At 49.3% G+C, this 17,833-nt stretch overlaps 1 protein-coding gene and 1 long non-coding RNA gene across 2 annotated transcripts in view; one reads left to right on the forward strand and one right to left on the reverse strand.

The window, feature by feature from the left end:
- RAP1GAP2 (RAP1 GTPase activating protein 2) overlaps positions 1–17,833 on the reverse strand; it is a 327,595-nt gene that overhangs the window by 102,105 nt on the left and 207,657 nt on the right. The window contains exons 4-8 of the mRNA XM_012001219.1: positions 12,252–12,287; positions 7,504–7,548; positions 6,746–6,778; positions 6,135–6,347; positions 4,435–4,538 (exon numbers count right to left, since the gene is read on the reverse strand). Of these exons, the coding sequence (XP_011856609.1) occupies positions 4,435–4,538; positions 6,135–6,347; positions 6,746–6,778; positions 7,504–7,548; positions 12,252–12,287 (431 nt within the window). The remainder of the gene's footprint in view (positions 1–4,434; positions 4,539–6,134; positions 6,348–6,745; positions 6,779–7,503; positions 7,549–12,251; positions 12,288–17,833) is intronic.
- On the forward strand, positions 4,201–7,965 carry LOC105554663. The gene is made up of 3 exons (XR_001008358.1): positions 4,201–5,644; positions 6,238–6,323; positions 6,968–7,965. It is a non-coding gene; the product is annotated as an uncharacterized LOC105554663 (long non-coding RNA).

Here is a 17,833-nt window from a genome sequence, read left to right on the forward strand (position 1 = left end):
CCCAGCTAATTTTTCAATTTTTAGTACAGATAGGGTTTTGCCATGTTAGCCAGGCTGGTCTTGAACTCCTGACCTCAGATGATCCATCTGCCTCGGCCTCCCAAAGTGCTGAGATTACTTACAGGTATGAGCCACCATGCCTGGCCCAGGGGATGTATTAAATAAATTATTTCACATCCATGCAATGGAATAGTATGCAGCAGTAAAATACATTAAGACATTCTCTATATGCTAATATGGAAAAATCTGTAAGATATATTGTTAAGAGAAGCAAGTTACAGAATTCTATAGAATCATATGGAAATAAGGAAAGAAATAAGAAACTATATGTTTAGGCCACATGCAGTGACTCACGCCTGTAATCCCAGCGCTTTGGGAGGCAGAGGCGGGCAGATCACCTGAGGTCAGGAGTTCGGGATAAGCCTGGCAAACATGGTGAAATCCCGTCTCTACTGAAAACACAAAAAAATTAGCCAGCCGTGGTGGCATGCACCTGTAGTCCCAGCTACTTGGGAGGCAGAGGCAGGACAATCGCTTGAACTGGGAGGCAGAGGTTGCAAAAAGCCAAGATTGCGCCACTGCACTCCATCCTGGGCAACACAGAGAGACTCCATCTCAAAAAAAAAAACAACACACATATTTACGTATCTTCTTTATTTATTTATTTAGTGTGTGTGTTTCAAATGGTTGGGTTGGAGCCTGGAAGTCTAGGTTTTGGTTTTTGTTTCTTGAGTTTGTTTGTTTGTTTTTGCTTTACTTTGTTTTAAAGATCCAAAATGATTCTGATGTAGCAGGTCCACAGAAAACTACTGATCTACTATGCAGTCAATTTGTGTAAGCGTTCCAAAGGCAACTGAAAAGAAGCAACATCTGTTAGAGGATCAAAGTCTGATAGATACAGAAACAGATATATATATATAGAAAAATATGTATATAATTGACATTAATAAGATGAATAAATATCATTTCTAACTCTAGTATTGATATGTCAAGTGATGTGTGTTAAAAATCTACCATTACAATTGTATTCTGTGAATTTTTCCATCATTACATACGTAAGTACATATACATATACTATGTTATAATATATACTATTGACAATATAAAATATCTTCATTATTGATTTTACCTTTTATGAAAAGATGCATAATAGCCCTCTTTATCACACTGATTGCTTTTTTTGCCTTGAATTCTACTTTTCTATATTAATATTGCCATTCCTGCTTTCTTTTTGTATTTGGCTTTTCTAATTTTTTTCTTAACAATTTTCAAATATTCTGACTTTCTTTAATAAAATATAGATCAATATGTGTAGGTTTTTTGGAGAGATGGCCCAAATTGAGAATCTTTGTTGTTTAACAATGGAATTTAACTCATTTATATTTATTATCATTACATATGTACTCACACTTCTATCATATTTATTTATTATTCCTTTATTTTCTTTTTCTACATGTGTATTTTCTTTGTCTTCTTTTACTATTTGGAATGCTTCCATTCTACTAGTAACTTTATATCTATGAAATACTAAATTTTCATCAAAGTACATCCAGCAATTAATTTCCTTTCATTGACTTTGTCTGTTAATGGGTGAGTCATTTTGATTTTCAGATTTAAGTCTTCAATCAGCTTAACAACATCAATTATCCATGTGTAATTCCTACTCACTACCCTCCATATTCATCATAATCTCACTCATTATTTTAAAGTTGTTGTGTTTCCTTTGAATTATGTGAGAGTTTCTTAAACTTGTTCCCCATATTAATAACTGGATTTTCTACAAAGTAGATTCTGCTTTTTACTGCTTCATATACTATTTAAAATTCTTTTTGACCATTTTTAGTTTTCTTTTATTATCTCCCTAACTTAACCAGTAATTATTTTCTCCCATTCTGATGCTCACTCTATCTTTCCTTTCTTAGTGTGTTTTTTTTCTAGAGGTTTGTGGAAAATTCAAAGTTAATAAATATCTCAAATTTACCTGGCTTTCTGTAAAAGTAAATACTTTTCAAAACTCTGTTATTCTCTAACCAGTTTATGCTTTTTTAGATGCAGAATCTCTTCTTTTACAAACCCACAAAATTTCTTCTTCTTTCTATCCAAACGTGAAACAGAAGAAAAGTCCACACAGGCTTGTTGTCTCCAAACTGTGGGTAGATTCTTCTTAGCTACTCTCGTGGCACACACAGGCTGTTAGAATACTTAGATCTTAGACTGGAGTGCTGCTTGTTATAAATTTGGTACATCAATTAAAAAATCCAGAAGTCTATGGGGAATGAGGAAGAAGTTTGGACAGCAGTCACTGCCAGCAGGGGAATTTCATTTCTGGATAATTCTTCTTTGTGTCTGGCAAAGCTGCTAAACCGTGGAGCCAATTTTTTATGTCTGGTTTCCAATTTGGCCTGGCAATCACTCCAAGTACATGATGTGACTGCCCAACTTCTGAGCTGGTATACGGCTTCTCATCACTACCCTACCCACTAGCTTTCTATCTGGGAGAGCCACATTTGAGCTTGCCCTTGGGCTTCCTGGGGCATTGATTTCAAATGCTGTTGACCCACAACATAATTCTATGTGGAAAGATCCCTGGCTGTTCTAGGGCTCACTCTCACTCCTAAAGAGGACAGGATTCTTCTAGAATCTCCAACTGCATATATTCCCATACAACAGTGCTTTCCTCTTCTCTTTTTTTTTTTTTTTTTTGTTGTTGTTGTTGAGACAGGGTCTCACTCTGTTGCCCAGGCTCGACTGGCATGATCCTGGCCCACTGTAACCTCTGCCTCCCAGGTTCAGGTGATTCTCCTGCCTCAGCCTCCTGAGTAGCTGAGACTACAGGTGCGTGCTACCACCCCTGGCTAGTTTTGTTTTGTTTTTTTTGTTTGTTTTTGTATATTTAGTAGAGAGGGGGTTTTACCGTCTTAGCCAGGATGGTCTCGATCTCGTGACCTCGTGATCCGCCCACCTCGGCCTCCCAAAGTGCTGGGATTACAGGCGTAAGCCACCGTGCCTGGCCATGATACTGCTTTCTAAGGAAGGGAAACTGGGGTTCAACTCTCAATATTCACCTACTTTTAGTCCTAACTTTCCCATAGATTACAAAACAAAAAAGAAAAACCATCAAAGTATGTGTTGTGTGCCTGGCATCTTTCTCTAGCTTCCAGCCCCAAAGCAGCATTTCCAGTCCTAACGTAGGATACACTATTAGAAAGAGGGGGTTAGATCTTTGTATTCCGCTGTCATCTTATTCAAAAATCCTACCCAATCTTGGTCTGAATTTTATTAAGGTAGCAATTTTCTTCACAGAGGTTCACCTAGCTGGAAATCCTATTTGGAGATGGAGATCCAGGTATTAACCCCTCAGAAAATTGGCTCTTGCTATTTAATTGACTCTTCCATGCCTTACAAATATGATTTCCAGCCAAATGAACCTCTGTAGAGAAAATTGCTTCCCTTCTTGATAAGAAACAAACTAAGATTGGATGGATGGGTGCCGACAACATCCTCAAACCATGGCCCCCCGCCTTTCCCAAAGTGGGGTTATGTGTCCTTATTCCCTCCAATATTTATCTCAAAATTTGGGCAGGAAAAAAAAATCTGATTGCTCTTTTCCAAATACCTTTATGAATTTTCAATTAGACTCCACAAATAAGGATTGAGAGCTTGACAGGTTCACAGTATTCTGCTGAGCACCACCCCACCAGGGACAGAGATAAATAAGACACAGACTCCTCTGTGCCCCCATAGCAACCTGTGCATATTGCTAAAATCATACCCATGACACACATTACATTCGTGAAACCATACGCCTTTCAGAGAACAGGCACCAAGTCTCAGCCATCATGGTATCTCTAACACCTATCACAGTTCCTGGCACAGAGGAGGTTTTACAAAACATGTTAGCTAAGCCAAACAGAAACCAGTTCCAGTTCCTGCCCTTGAGAAGGTCACAATCCAGACAGAGGTGCCCTGGCTTCCGCCGTAAATCAGTGTTCCTGTTGTGAACATCACTGCGTCTCAGGGAACCCAGCCCACACAACAAACACTATCTTTCCTGGCGAGACGTATACCGCAGGCAGCGCTCTGGCAAACCCTCTCCCAGGACTCGGAGCTGCGTCTCAGCAGGATGAGTCACACTGAACCATCCCTACTTTTCTTCCCGTCTTCCTCTGAGCCATGGACTTGTAAGAAAGAGGGGCCGGGAGGGGTATAGTCCGGGTGACCTGGAGACCTGGATGCCCCTCTGTCAGCTGGTGGAGCATGTGGGTCTCCCTGCTAGGCAACTTCAGACATAGCCCCAGGATTCCAGCAGGCCTGTCCCCGCCACCAGCACACCCAGACCAGACTGGTCAGTCTGGTATTTCTGAGTCCCCCATCCCAGCCCCCACACCACCCTGCCTGGAAGAGGAGTGGCCTCACGCAACACAACAGCCCTACCTGAGGATGATCCGGAGGTACTCGATCCCCTCTGCTTCCTCGCACTTGACGGACAGGATCAAGTTCCCCAGGCTGCTGCCAGTACAGTAGAAGTTGAGATGATCCTAGAAAGAGAAACCGGGTGTGAGCAGGAAGGAAGAAGAAACCTTCCAGATATGCTCCCCGCAAACCACCTCCTTCACCAGGGGCGCGAAGCCCCGCAGCAACAAGAGAGAGAAGGATGCTACTGACGACAACGACGACATTAACAGGTACCGCCGGCCGAATCCTCAGGAGGCGCCAGGCACGGTGCTAGGGGCTGAATACCCGCTGTCTCCTCCACTCCTGCCCACAACTTTATCCGGGAGAGAACATCGTCCCCGTTTCACAGACGGGAAAACCAATGGTCCGGGAGGTTAAATCACTGCCCAGGGTCACACGACGAGTAAGGGACAGATCCGGGGCTCAAACGCACATCTGTCTTGACTCTGAAGGGCAAGTTCTTGACCACAAGACACTAAGTTCTCATTCCCAGGGGGTGGCTCTCACCAGTTCAGACTATTTGGGGCAAGACAGCAAGGAGGAACCCTGGTACCTCCAGCCAGCGGAGCTGGGAGGTGTCCCGGGCCAGTGGGTCACTCCCTGGCTAGGGGAACACGGGCGAAAAACACAGCTCCCCAGACCTGCTGGATCGGAGTGGGGCCCTGGAATCTGCATGCTAACAAGACCCAGGGGCTCTGATGCAGCCTCCCCTCATGTGAGACTCTGCAAAGCGGCCTCAGGCCACAGATTTCCGGAATCTGCTCTCAGTACATCAAGAATCTGGTAAGTCCGAAGGGCAGAATATATTGTTTTAAAAGTAATTTTGTCACTTTTAAGCTATCAGAGGCTCGCAGACAGTATGCAGTACAAGTACTCAGAGGACCTGACGAAACGAGGACGGGAGAGATTTGCGTGATTTAGATGGAAACAGAGACTTCTGAGGTGTAAGAACATATTTTTCCTTGAACACTCAAAACTCCACCAACCGTCCTTCACCCCAAACACTACCCCTTCCATCGCCTCCTGAAACATTTGCAGGGGGTGGTCCCCACAAGGACTCACGGCACTGGGCCTCCCTGACTGCCGCATGGCTCCCCTGCCCCGTGTCCCCTATCCCAGGACAGAGCCAGTCAGACCTCTCCAACTAAGACAGCAGCAGGCAGCAACGAAAGGACAGACTGGGAAGGAGGTAAGAGGCAAAGGAAAAGGGGGGCACTGGATAGAGGACCGTGGGTCACTGTGCCCTCCACCCACCCCGGGCAGCTCCTCTCTCCCAGGGCTGCCAGTCCCTCCCTCACCCCGCCCCCTACAGCTCCTCTCCCCCCAGGGCCCCAACCCTTCCCACCATCCCCGCCAGTTCCTCTCTCCCCCAGCCTCCCCTAGCCTCTCCCCTTCACCCCCAGCAGCTCCTCTCTCCCAGGGTCCCTAGCCTCTCCCCCAACCCCCGCCAGCTCCTTTCTCCTCCAGCCGCCCCTCCAACCCCCGGCAGCTCCTCTCTGCCAGCCTCCCCCAGCCTCTCCCCCAACCCCTGGTACCTCCTCTCTCCCAGGGTCCCCAGCCCCGCCCCGCCCCTTCCCACAGCCTCCCCCAGCCTCTCGCCCAACCCCTGGTACCTCCTCTCTCCCAGGGTCCCCAGCCTCTGCCCCCAGCCCCCAGCAGCTCCTCTCCCCCAGCCTCACCTTCCCTAGGAAGTGCCTCCGGTAGGCCCTGGCTTCACCCTTGCACTCGAGCTTGTAGCCGAACGTGTTGGGGCTGAGGTTGTCTTCTTCCTCCTCCTCACAGATGCTGCTCCCCAGCGATGTTGGGGTGCCCACGTTCTCCGGGTCCTCGATCCAGTAGCCCCCAAACTGCGGCAAGATGACCTGAGGGTATGGGCCTCCCTTCTCCACAACCTGAAGGCAGAGGGAGGGTCCTGCGCTGCAGCTGGCCCTGGGACCGCAGGGGAGGGAGGGGCCGGTGGCGGTGTCCCCTCTGCACTGCTCCCAGGAGTAGGGCCTGGTACCCACTGGTACTTGAGGCCAAAGGCAGTGACCTGAACCCCTCCTCCAAGCCCCACAACATCTCCAGGTTCATTCGCCAACCCTGTAGCCCCAGGGCTGCAAGGCCTAGATGAGCACCCCCAACTTAACATATGGAGAAGCTGAGGATACAAAGGCAAAGACAGGAAGAGAGGTCCCAGGCCCAAGGTGCTCTCCCATGGGGGGCTGGGCACAGCCCATCACCATCATTTCCCCAGGGAAGGGACCCAGAGCAGGCTGCAGAGCGGGTGGGAGCGGGGGAGGGCGCCTACCTCGTCGATGCTGGGGTACGGGATATAGTCATCCTGCAAGACAAACCAGATAGTGCCACCGTTAGTCCCGGCAGTGCCCATAAAGTCTGACCACTGTTTCCAGGTCTCACAAGGGGGGTACATTGTGGGGGCTTTGAGGGAGGAACATTCGATGGAAGAACAGCTCAGAATCAGCTCTGGGATCTGACATCCCCCCCACCCCGTTCTTCTCCAAACCGACAGAACTGGAACATAAGCCCTGCCAGCTGGCGACGCAGTACCGAAGGCGCTGAACTTCTCACCCTGCATCATACCAGCTTCCCATCCTAGAACGCTCATTCCAGAAAATGACCTCTAGTCTCCCCCAGCACCCCTTTCCAGGCAGGGGGACTGGCCTCTAAGTGAGAAGCGGCACCCTGGGCTGGGAAATGGAACCTGAAGCTGAGAGCTGACTGCCCACTGGAACCCGGGGCAGAGCCTGACACCCTTACACACTGCACAGGGTCGGGAAGAGCCGGGCCAAACAGCCAAGCCTGAGGTCCCACCGAGGCCTCCACCCCCAGCCTGCTCTGAAGCTGCCCTGAGGCATCAGGCCAGGACCCCTCAGCTGCCCACCGTGCACTGGTCTAACAAGGCAGTCATGAAGCGGCCCGCGGTGCGAGTCAGAGTTAGACAGGTGTGAGACGGAAGACCCAGCACACTGGTGGCTCCTCCTGCCTTCCTCTCACCCTGGCCCCTCGCCAGGGCCATCGGGCCACCCCCTCCCCCACCCAGCCCACCTTGTTCTTCTGGGGTCCTGGCTTCTGTTCTTCAAGCTTGATCCCCTATAGAAACAAGGAAAACAGGATCCACAGAAAAGCAAAGGTCAGAAGAAAGGGCCAGATAAAGAGCACCTGGCCTCACAGGGGGTTAGTAACAAGAGCAGCACAACAGCTGGCCCAGGCTGGGCCTGTACACATCACACGTGGCCACGGGCGGGCCTCCCAGCACCTGAGCGAGGCAGCAGCACCGCTGGGCTAACAGCACAGACTTGAGACAGATCACCGCGGTTCAAATCCCAACATTGCCACCTATCAGCCTGATGACCTTGGCAAGTCACAGAAACCTCTCTGTGACTCAGTGTTCTCATCTGTAAAATGGGAACGATGGTGGTATCAACTATGGTGGTGAAGGTTAAAGGTGAACAATGGTTGAGCACTTGGAACACTGACTGGTACATAATAAATGCTGTGGGTCATTATGAAGGAGGCAGTATTATCATTCAAAGCTTAAATATCTGTCTTGTCGGGCGCAGTGGCTCATGCCTGTAATCCCAGCACTTTGGGAGGCCAAGGCGGGCAGATCACCTGAGATCAGGAGTTCAAGACCAGCCTAACCAACGTGGAGAAACCCCGTCTCTACTAAAAATACAAAATTAGCCAGGCATGGTGGTGCATGTCTGTAATCTCAGCTACTCAGGAGGCTGAGGCAGGAGAATTGCTTGAACCCAGGAGACAGAGGTTGCAGTGAGACAAGATTGCGCCATTGCACTTCAGCCTGGGCACAACAAGAGCAAAACTCCATCTCAAATTAAAAAAATATATATATATGTCTTAGGATCACAGAGCCAGTAAGGGAAGGGAAACATGGGAAGTCATACCTGCTGGTGTCAGAGCCAGCGTTCTAGACCCCATGCCAATAGGCCTTCAGGGGACAGGCAGGAGGCCTGGTGCTGGCCCTCACTCTGCTGCAAGCTTACTATTTGTGACCCTTGACAAAGCATAGCCTCTTGGAGCCCCCAGTGTCATCTGTAAAAGGAGGATTAGACACTCACCTTTCATCCCACTAATGCAAGGATGACTGCAAGGATCAGATATGATGCCTGGGACTCGACTAAGGGAATTTATCTACAGGTATCTGAAGAATTCACTTCTGAGGAGCAGTGCCCTATCCAACAGTTCTTTTTGTTTGTTTATTTTTGAGACAGAGTCTCTCTCTGTCACCCTGGCTGGAGGGCAGTGGTACAATTTCAGCTCACAGAAAACCTCCACCTCCCAGGTTCAAGCGATTCTCCTGCCTCAGCCTTCCAAGTAGCTGGGATTACAGGCAGGCGCCACCATGACCGGCTAATTTTTGTATTTTTAGTAGAGATGGGGTTTCACTATGTTGGCCAGGCTGGTCTCGAACTCCTGACCTCAGGTGATCCACCCACCTTGGCTTCCCAAAGTGCTGGGATTACAGATGTGAGCCACTGCACCCGGCCTCTTCTATTTTTTTTTTTTTTTTGAGATGGAGTTTCACTCTTGTTGCCCAGGCCAGAGTGCAGTGGTGGGATCTCGGTTCACTGCAACCTCCACCTCCTGGGTTCAAGTGATTCTCCTGCATCAGTCTCCCAAGTAGCTGGGATTACAGGCATGTGCCACCACGCCCAGCTAATTTTTTGCATTTTTAGTACAGACGGGGTTTCTCCATTTTGGCCAGGCTGGTCTTGAACTCCCAACCTCAGGTGATCCACCCGCCTTGGCCTCCCAAAGTGCTGGGATTACAGGCGTGAGTCACTGCACCTGGCCCCAGTCCCGGTTCTATCATTGAGTTCTGACTTAACTGCGTTGTGCAGGAGGGGAACACGTGGTGATTCCAAGACTGTCTGAGAAAATCGGGTGACAGTACGAGACGGAGCACAAACTAGAAGAAACAGTTCCCCTCTGAAGCAGGAGTCCAGAAGCAGCTTCTGCCTGACCACAACACTAACGCACAGGGATTTCAGCCTTCCCAAGCCAGCTCTCTCTGTGGTCTCCTTTGGAACTCACAGCACCTTTCCGCCAGCAAGGACGCCGGGGTGCCAGAACGAGGCTGCTTGCCTAAGGTCGCACAGCCAGTGAGGGGCAGGGCCTAGATTTGAAGCCGGGTCACCGGCTCACCGGCTCACCAAGTGCATGAGGTGCCCCACACTCTGCGGACAGCAGGGCTTCTGTTAACTGGGTGGCTTGAGAGGCTGCCTCTCCGGACTTCCCTGGGCTGAGTCGCCTCGCACCATTGTTCAGGAGGGCGTGCGAGGGCCCTTCCCACTGGACAGGCGCTCCTCTCACACACACAGAGAAAACCACCTGGGTGGCCCTCCAGACCCTGTCCCAGTTGGCACACTGGGTGGATGGCGGGGGGGGCGGGCAGTGAGGGCAGACGTCTGTTCTGTTTGGCCTGCATTAGTCATCCCTGTCTGGGAACAGCCCCGAGGGCAGGAGAGCAAACCTCCTCCCGTCCCCTCTGCCACACCACTCCCTCCCCTAATAACCTACCGCAGAGCCACTGTCCAGCACTGGGACCTCTCTCCTCCATGTGCTGCCTTTGCTGGAGGTACTGTCTTTTTTTTTTTGTTGAGACAGAGTCTCGCTCTGTCATCCAGGCTGAATGCAGAGGTGCAATCTCCGCTCACTGCAACCTCCGCCACTCGGGTTCAAGAGATTCTCCTGCCTCAGCCTCCCGAACAGCTGGGACTACAGGCATGTGCCACCATGCCCGGCCACAATAGGTATTATCTTTATGTCCCCTTCTCCCCTCAATGAAGAAATGAAGGCTCAGAGAGGGAAACCGACTTGACCGAGGATGCTCAGCTAGAAAGTGTCAGGGTTAGAACCTGAACCCAGGACTCAAGGAGTCCAAAGCTTTTGCCTTCTCGTAATTCCTAGACTCTTGGGCTAGGAATCGGGATTCCTGGGTTCCAGTTTCAGCTCTTCACAACTAGCAAAGTGACCCGGGCACTTCACTGCTCTGAGGTTCAGTTTCCACACATGCAAGATGAAGAAAGATGGAGCTCAGGCTCAAGGCCCACGCGGGCACTCCATGGCCATCAGCGCCCCATACGTGAGCTTCTTACTAACAGTGAATCCTCTGAGGCTGGGCCCAGGGGGCACAGGGTACAGACTGAAACACCCGGAAATTTGGCTTCAACAGTCTCAACTGAAATGGAACAGACACCCCGCCCAGGGGGATCAGCCATTGCAGAGACAGAGGGAGAATAAAACAAGAGCCCTACCCTAGAAAGCGCCCAGTCTAGAGGAAAAGACAAGCCCGGCAGCCTCTACACAACAGGCCACTCTGAGGCCGGTTAACTGGGGCTGAATGCCGTGCTCAGAGAGACCCTGTGTGGGGGAAAGTTGTGGGAAGGGGACTCCGGCTGGGGGAGAAGGAAGAGAGGATCTGAGGAGACACTGGAGAGAAGGCTGGGTGGGCTGCGAACCCCCTGCCAGCTTCCCAGAGGGCCAGGATCCCACTGACTAGAGGTGAAAATCCCAGCTTTGCTCCAAGCAATTGGGCACTTAATTATCTACCATCCCCCATCCCTCATCACTCAGGCGCGTGCCAGCCTTGCGTCCGCAAGCTCATAAGTTCCCTAAATGCATAGAAGATGAGTCTGTCGTCTACACACGGCTGGGTGCGGAGGACGATTTTAATAACTTGCTCTGGGTGACACGGCCACTAACAATACTTGCCCTCCCTCCCCTCCCATCCCAGCCTCAGGGAGACCTGGCTGCTTCCCAGCATCTCAGGACTGCCGTGGGGGCTATATTTGCCCCTCCTGCTAGGACTTCCAGACCATTATTACAGAATCTTCCTCCCTTGAGCCTGGAGCACCTACCTAGGGTCAAAAGTATCATGACATGATGGCTGGACTCCCTGACTCTGAAGCCACTTACGAACCACGCACCCTTTGAGTGCTGCCTTTAATCGTTCTGTGCCTCAATTTTCTCACTTGTCCTATGGGGATAATAATAATAACACACCTACTTCCTAAGCCCTCAGCAGGAAGAAATGACGCCTGTCAATCTCTGAGCCCAGCGAAGTGCCTGAGCTATAGGTGGATTATCAGCATCGTCGTCCCACTCTTCCTGCCCATGTCCATGAACCCTTCTGGGCCTCTGCACGTACTCTGCAGGGCAGCGGCTCTTACCTGGGAGCCCTGACCCTGGTGAGGAATAGCAAAGAACCCCCAAACCCACACCACACACCGACTTTTATATAGTGTCTACCAAGTACTTACACCGATTATCTTGTTTCACCCCAACCACCATGTAAGTGGGTGCTTTCCTTCTTACTTATTTATGGAGGCTTAGGACGGGCAAGGAACTGGTGCTAGTAAGTGTCCGGTGCAGGATTTGAACTCAGGCCGGCCTCCCACCCCGCCCCTCTGCCTCCCCATGCGAGGTGACTCCCCCAAGAAGCAGCTCGTTCTTTTGGGCCTTCTTTCTGGCTCATTCCAGGAACAATGGGCCCTTCAAACCCTCCTCCATATCCACAGGGCTTATGGCCTCCCCAGCTGCCCTGTTGGGGAAGTTCTGCTTTTTATCCTCCCTGTCCCTCCACAGGAGTCTTCCCAAAGTGCTCAAGAGTAAAATGGCCTCGGGTTGCCAGGGCTAAGGGGATGTGATTGTCTCTTCTCTGTCCCTCCCTCCAGGGCACCCGGTTTCTGCCCGTGGGTTCTGCCTGGTCCCTACACCACCCACGTCTGGGTCTGGGCTTCTTCCCCACCGCGATGGGGGTACGTACTCACCTGCATTTTCTCCAGCATCTCAAAGAACTCCGACGACTGAAAGACAAAAGCAGGGGACAGAAAGACAGGGATCAGCCAGGAGGTCCACCGCAAAAGCCTCTTCCTTACCAACTATCAGGAAGCTGCGCCTGGGGCTTCTCCAGGAACCAAATTCACTTGGATCAACAGAGAAGATAATTTGATTTTGCCTTTGCAGGGCTAGAGGGCCGAACACCCCATACAACGAGAGAGAGGCGAAGGCACGCCTGGGCTCGCAAATGAATGGTGCCGGAGGAGCAGACACTCGGCCTCTGCCAAGGAAAGAGGACTGTGGGGCCCTGGGAAAAGCCAAATTCCGCAAACGCCTGGCATCCTCGGGATTCAGCCTCTGGCAGGAGCCACGTTTAGGATGTTTTCAACCCAAAATGGGGCCGAGGGGTCCAACACAAGCGGCGTTCCAGACCCTGACACAGAAAACCAACCAGTCAAAGCAGAGCCGCTGTGGCCAGAGCAGCCGGGGAAGGTGGAGGGAGGGCCTGCCGTGCCACCTCTGCCTCTGCCTGCCCGGTCCCCTGCCCGCAAGACACCACTTTAGGACCCTGAAACTGGTAAAGCAAAGCCTGAACCGAAGCCTCCAGGGGCCTAGAGGGGCTATTTTTTTTCCTTTTTTTTTTTTTTTTGAGACAGTCTCGCTCTGTCACCCAGGCTGGAGTGCAGTGGCGCAATCTCAGCTCACTGCAACCTCCGCCTCCCGGGTTCAAGCGATTATCCTGCCTCAGCCTCCAGAGTAGCTGGGATTACAGGCGCCTGCCACCACACCCAGCTAATTTTTGTATTTTTAGTACAGACGTGGTTTCATCATATTGGCCAGGCCGGTCTCGAACTCCTGACCTCGGGTGATCCACCCACCTAAGCCTCCCAAAGTGCTGGGATTACAGGCGTGAGCTACCACGCCCAGCCTAGATGGGTTATTTTTAAAATCCCAATTGCACTTGTCCAAACCTTCAACCTACTTTGGTGCCACCCTTGTGTGTCCGGGAAAAACAAAAAGGAGAAAAGGGAAGTGGAATGGAAGCGTGAGGGGCTGGCAGCTCTACCCCAACAAAACACACAGAGGCCACCCCACTTCCCATCCCCTGAAAACAGCTACCCTTCCTCAGACTAACGTCACTGCCCACGTCTGCACCGGGAAGCTAATGAGTGCCCAGAACAGGCAGTCCCCAGTGAAAACGAGAAAAAGAAAGCAGGGATGAGGAACACGGTGTGTGTGTGTCCTCGGTTCTTCTTCGGGCAGGGGTGGGGCCTCCAGGCACTCCCCCTACCTCTGCAGGCACCCGTGGGCCAGAACTGCTTGGAGCTCCCATTGCTCCCAGAATTCCCAGAACCGCCCTGGGAAGGAGCCTGGTGAAGTCCCTGGAGAGAGCCAGCCCTGCTGTGGACTCCAAACAACCTCTGTCAGGTCAAAGCCAGCGTGTCAGAGGCAAAAACCCTCTGACCTACCAGCAGCTCAGGATCTGGCATCTGGAAACCCCGTGTATGAATGCACAGAGGTGGGCTTAGGGCAAGCACATCCAACTCCCTCGACCAGAAGGGAGCTACCAAACATCCGGATGCAAAGCTCCTCTTCCAACCTGCTCAGGTGCACGTGCACCACCCACGCGGGGCATTCTTACCATCTCCAGGCTTAGGAGACCAGGATTACCAGACGTAAAGAGCTTATACCAATCAATAAGGATAGAAAGATGAACAGGAGGAGGATAATGGAACAGAAACAATCAACATGTTAAATACACAGACCTCTGACCCGCGATTCCACGTCTGACAATCCATCCTCTAACACACTTGCAATGTACACAAAGACAGGCTCAAATGTTCACTGCAGCATTGTTTCTAACAGTAAAAAATAAAAACAACTTAAACGTCTGCAGAAAATTGGTTAAAAGAAGCTACATTCACAGAATAAAATACAAGTACTATAAACTATAGGTCAATAAATTAGGTAACATCAATGAAATGAACAAATTCCTAGAAAAACACAACCTATCACAACTGAGTCAGTAAGAAACAGAAAATCTAAAGACATGTAACAAATACAAAGATCAAATGAACGATTAAAAAAAAACGACACACAAAGAAAAGCCCAGACCCAGGTGGCTTCATTTGTAAATTCTACCAAACGTTTACAGAAAAGTGAATATGAATTCCTCATACTTACTCTCAAGAAAGTCAAAAGAAAGCCCACAGAATGGTAGAAAATATTTGCAAATAATATATCTGATCAAGGACAGGTCTCTACAAAAACCAACTCTTACAACTCAGTAAGAAAAAGACAATTCCATTTAAAAATGGGCAAAGGATCTAAATACACATATCCCCAGAGAAGACATACAAAGGAACAATACGTACATGAAAAGACACTCAAGCCATTAGTCATCAGGAAATACAAATCAAAACCACGAGATACCACTCATACCACTAACGTAGCTATGATCAAAAACCAGAATATCACAGGTGTGAGCAAGGACGTGGAGAAATCAGATCCCTCATCTGTTGCTGGTAGGAACGTCAAACAGTACAGCCATTGTGGAAAATAATTTCACAATTCCTTAAAAAGTTCAGCACGGAATTATGACCACATGACCCAGCAATTCGACCCCTAGGAACATACACAAAAGAATCGGAAGCCGGTACTCAAGCAAATACTTGTACATAAACATTCATAACTGCAGTATCCACTCTTGCCAAACAGTGGGTACAACCCAAATGTCCATCAACTGACGAATAAACAAAATATGCTATATCCCTACGATGGAATAATATTCAGCCATGAAAAATAACATACTGATATATGCTGCAACACTGCTGACCTTTGAATGCATTACACCAAATGAAAAAAGGTAGAGATAGGGCCAGGTGCGGTGGCTCACGCCTGTAATCCCAGCACTTTGGGAGGCCGAGGTGGGCGGATCACAATGTCAGGAGAGCGAGACCATCCTGGCTAACACGGTGAAACCCCGTCTCTACTAAAAATACAAAAAAATTAGCCGGGCGTGGTGGCGGGCGCCTATAGTCCCAGCTACTCTGGAGGCTGAGGCAGGAGAATGGCATGAACCCGGGAGGCGGAGCTTGCAGTGAGCCGAGATCGTGCCACTGCACTCCAGCCTGGGCGACAGAGCAAGACTCCGTCTTAAAAAAAAAAAAAAGACAAAAGGTCAATAAAAGACCATGATTCCATTTTTATCAAATGTCCAGAGTAGGCAACCTCATAGAGACAGAAAGTAGATTAGGGATTGCTTAGGCTGAGGAGGATGGGGGATTGGAAGGTGATAGCTAAAAGGTACGGATTTCATTTCAAAGCAATAAAAAGGTTCTAAAACTGAGTATGATGGTGGTTGCACAGCCCCACGAATACCACCAAAAACCACTGAATTGTACACTTTATTTTATTTTTTATTTTTTGAGATGGAGTTTTGCTCTTTTCGCCTAGGCTGGAGTGTAATGGCGTGATCTTGGCTCATTGCAACCTACACCTTCCGGGTTCAAGCAATTCTCCTGCCTCAGCCTCCCAACTAGATGGGATTACAGGCGTGCGCCCCCACGCCCGGCTAATTTTTGTATTTTTGGTAGAGACTGGGTTTCACGATGTTGGCCAGGCTGATCTCGAACTCCTGACCTCAGGTGATCTGCCTGCCTCGGCCTCCCAAAGTGCTGGGATGACAGGCGTGAGCCACCACACCCGGCCAAATTGTACACTTTAAATAGGTGATTTTATGATATGCAAATTATATCTCAATAAAGCTGTTCAAAAAAACTATGCAATCATTCAAAAAGACAGCAACAGATTTATGTTGCTTACATATGACACTCTCTAAGATATATTAAGTTGAGGGGTGGAGGAAATCAGAGACAATACATTGAATATAATCCCAATTTTATAAAAACAGCCAGGCACGGTGGTTCACACCTGTAATCCTAACTACATAGGAGGCTGAGGCAGGAGGGTCACTAGAGCCCAGAAGTTCAAGGCTGCAGTGAGCTATGATCATGACACTGTACTCTACCCTGGGTGACACATCTCTTAAAAAAAAAAAAAAAGACACCATAAAGCTACCTATATTACGCATGCATATAAATTCATAGAAAATGATCTGGAAGACTATACCTCAAACTATCCAAAAGCCATTACATCAGTAAATGAGGGGTCTGGTGCGGTGGCTCACGCCTGTAATCCCAGCACTTTGGGAGGCTGAGGTGGGCGGATTACTTGAGCCCAGGAGTTTGAGACCAGCCTGGCCAACATAGTGAAACCCCGTCTCTACTAAAAATACAAAAATTAGCTGGGCATGGTGGCGCACATCTGTAATCCCAGCACTTTGGGAGGCTGAGGCGGGCGGATTACTTGAGCCTAGTGAAACCCCGTCTCTACTAAAAATACAAAAATTAGCTGGGCGTGGGGGCGCACACCTGTAATCCCAGCTACTCAGGAGGCTGAGGCATGAGAATCGCTTGAACCCAAGGGGCGGAGGCTGCAGTGAGCCGAGATCCCTCCACTGCACTCCAGCCTGAGTGACAGAGCGAGACTGTCTCAAAAGAAAAAAAAAAAAAAAAAAAAAAAAACAGAAAAATGTGCAAGGGACATGAACAAATGATTAAAGAACACACATAAAATGACTAATGAACACATGGAAACAAGCCCAACCTCTCTAGTTATGAAAGAAATTAAGATCACAGTAAGATAACATCTTTCACTATTAGGTCGACCAGTGTTGGCAAGGGTATGTGGCAGGAACATATTGCTGGCGGGAAAGAGAAACGGTACAGCCACGGCGTCCAGTCGGCAGGCCCAGGCTGCAGGAGCTGTGGGTGAATGCATACCGGATACAGCTTTCCTAAAGGCATCATGTGTCCAAAACTTTTAAAATATCCACGTCCTTTGGTCCAATAAACCCGCTCTAAGGAATTTACCCTAGAGCAATATCCGGGCCCTGCCACAAGAACACACATGCAAGGATGTTTGCCCCAGCACTGTTTATGAGCCAAAAAGTGTGAGCGATGGGGAAAGTACCCAGCCATGAGAGGAGAAGTAAATAAGGCGCAGGAGTACACTTACACAATAAACTACCACAAGAGGAGTTGTGTTCATGATGCTACTGCAAAGATTCACAATGCATTACTAAGTGAGAAAAACAGGGTTTCGAACAAGATGATCCCACTGTTTCCATTAAACATAAAGAATGTGTTTGTGTACAGAGGTGCAGGACTGCATCTGAGGGCGTGTATCACCCCCACGGTGAAAAATATCCTGAAGGATACACAACAAAATGAGGCTGAAGGTACGGATGATTTTTCCCTTTTTGCTTTTCAGTATTTATTTTATTTATTTATTTATTTATTTTCTGAGACGGAGTCTCACTCTGTCGCCCAGGCTGGTGTGCGATGGCACGATCTCAGCTCATTGCAACCTCCGTCTCCTGGGTTCAAGCGATGCTCCTGCCTCAGCCTCCCAAGTACCTGGGACTACAGGCGCCTACCACCATGCCCAGTTAATTTTTGTATGTTTAGTAGAGACAGGGTTTTACCATGTTGGCCAGGCTGGTCTTGAA

This window comes from Mandrillus leucophaeus, unplaced genomic scaffold, assembly GCF_000951045.1.
Source record: "Mandrillus leucophaeus isolate KB7577 unplaced genomic scaffold, Mleu.le_1.0 Scaffold653, whole genome shotgun sequence".
Taxonomy (NCBI): domain Eukaryota; kingdom Metazoa; phylum Chordata; class Mammalia; order Primates; family Cercopithecidae; genus Mandrillus; species Mandrillus leucophaeus.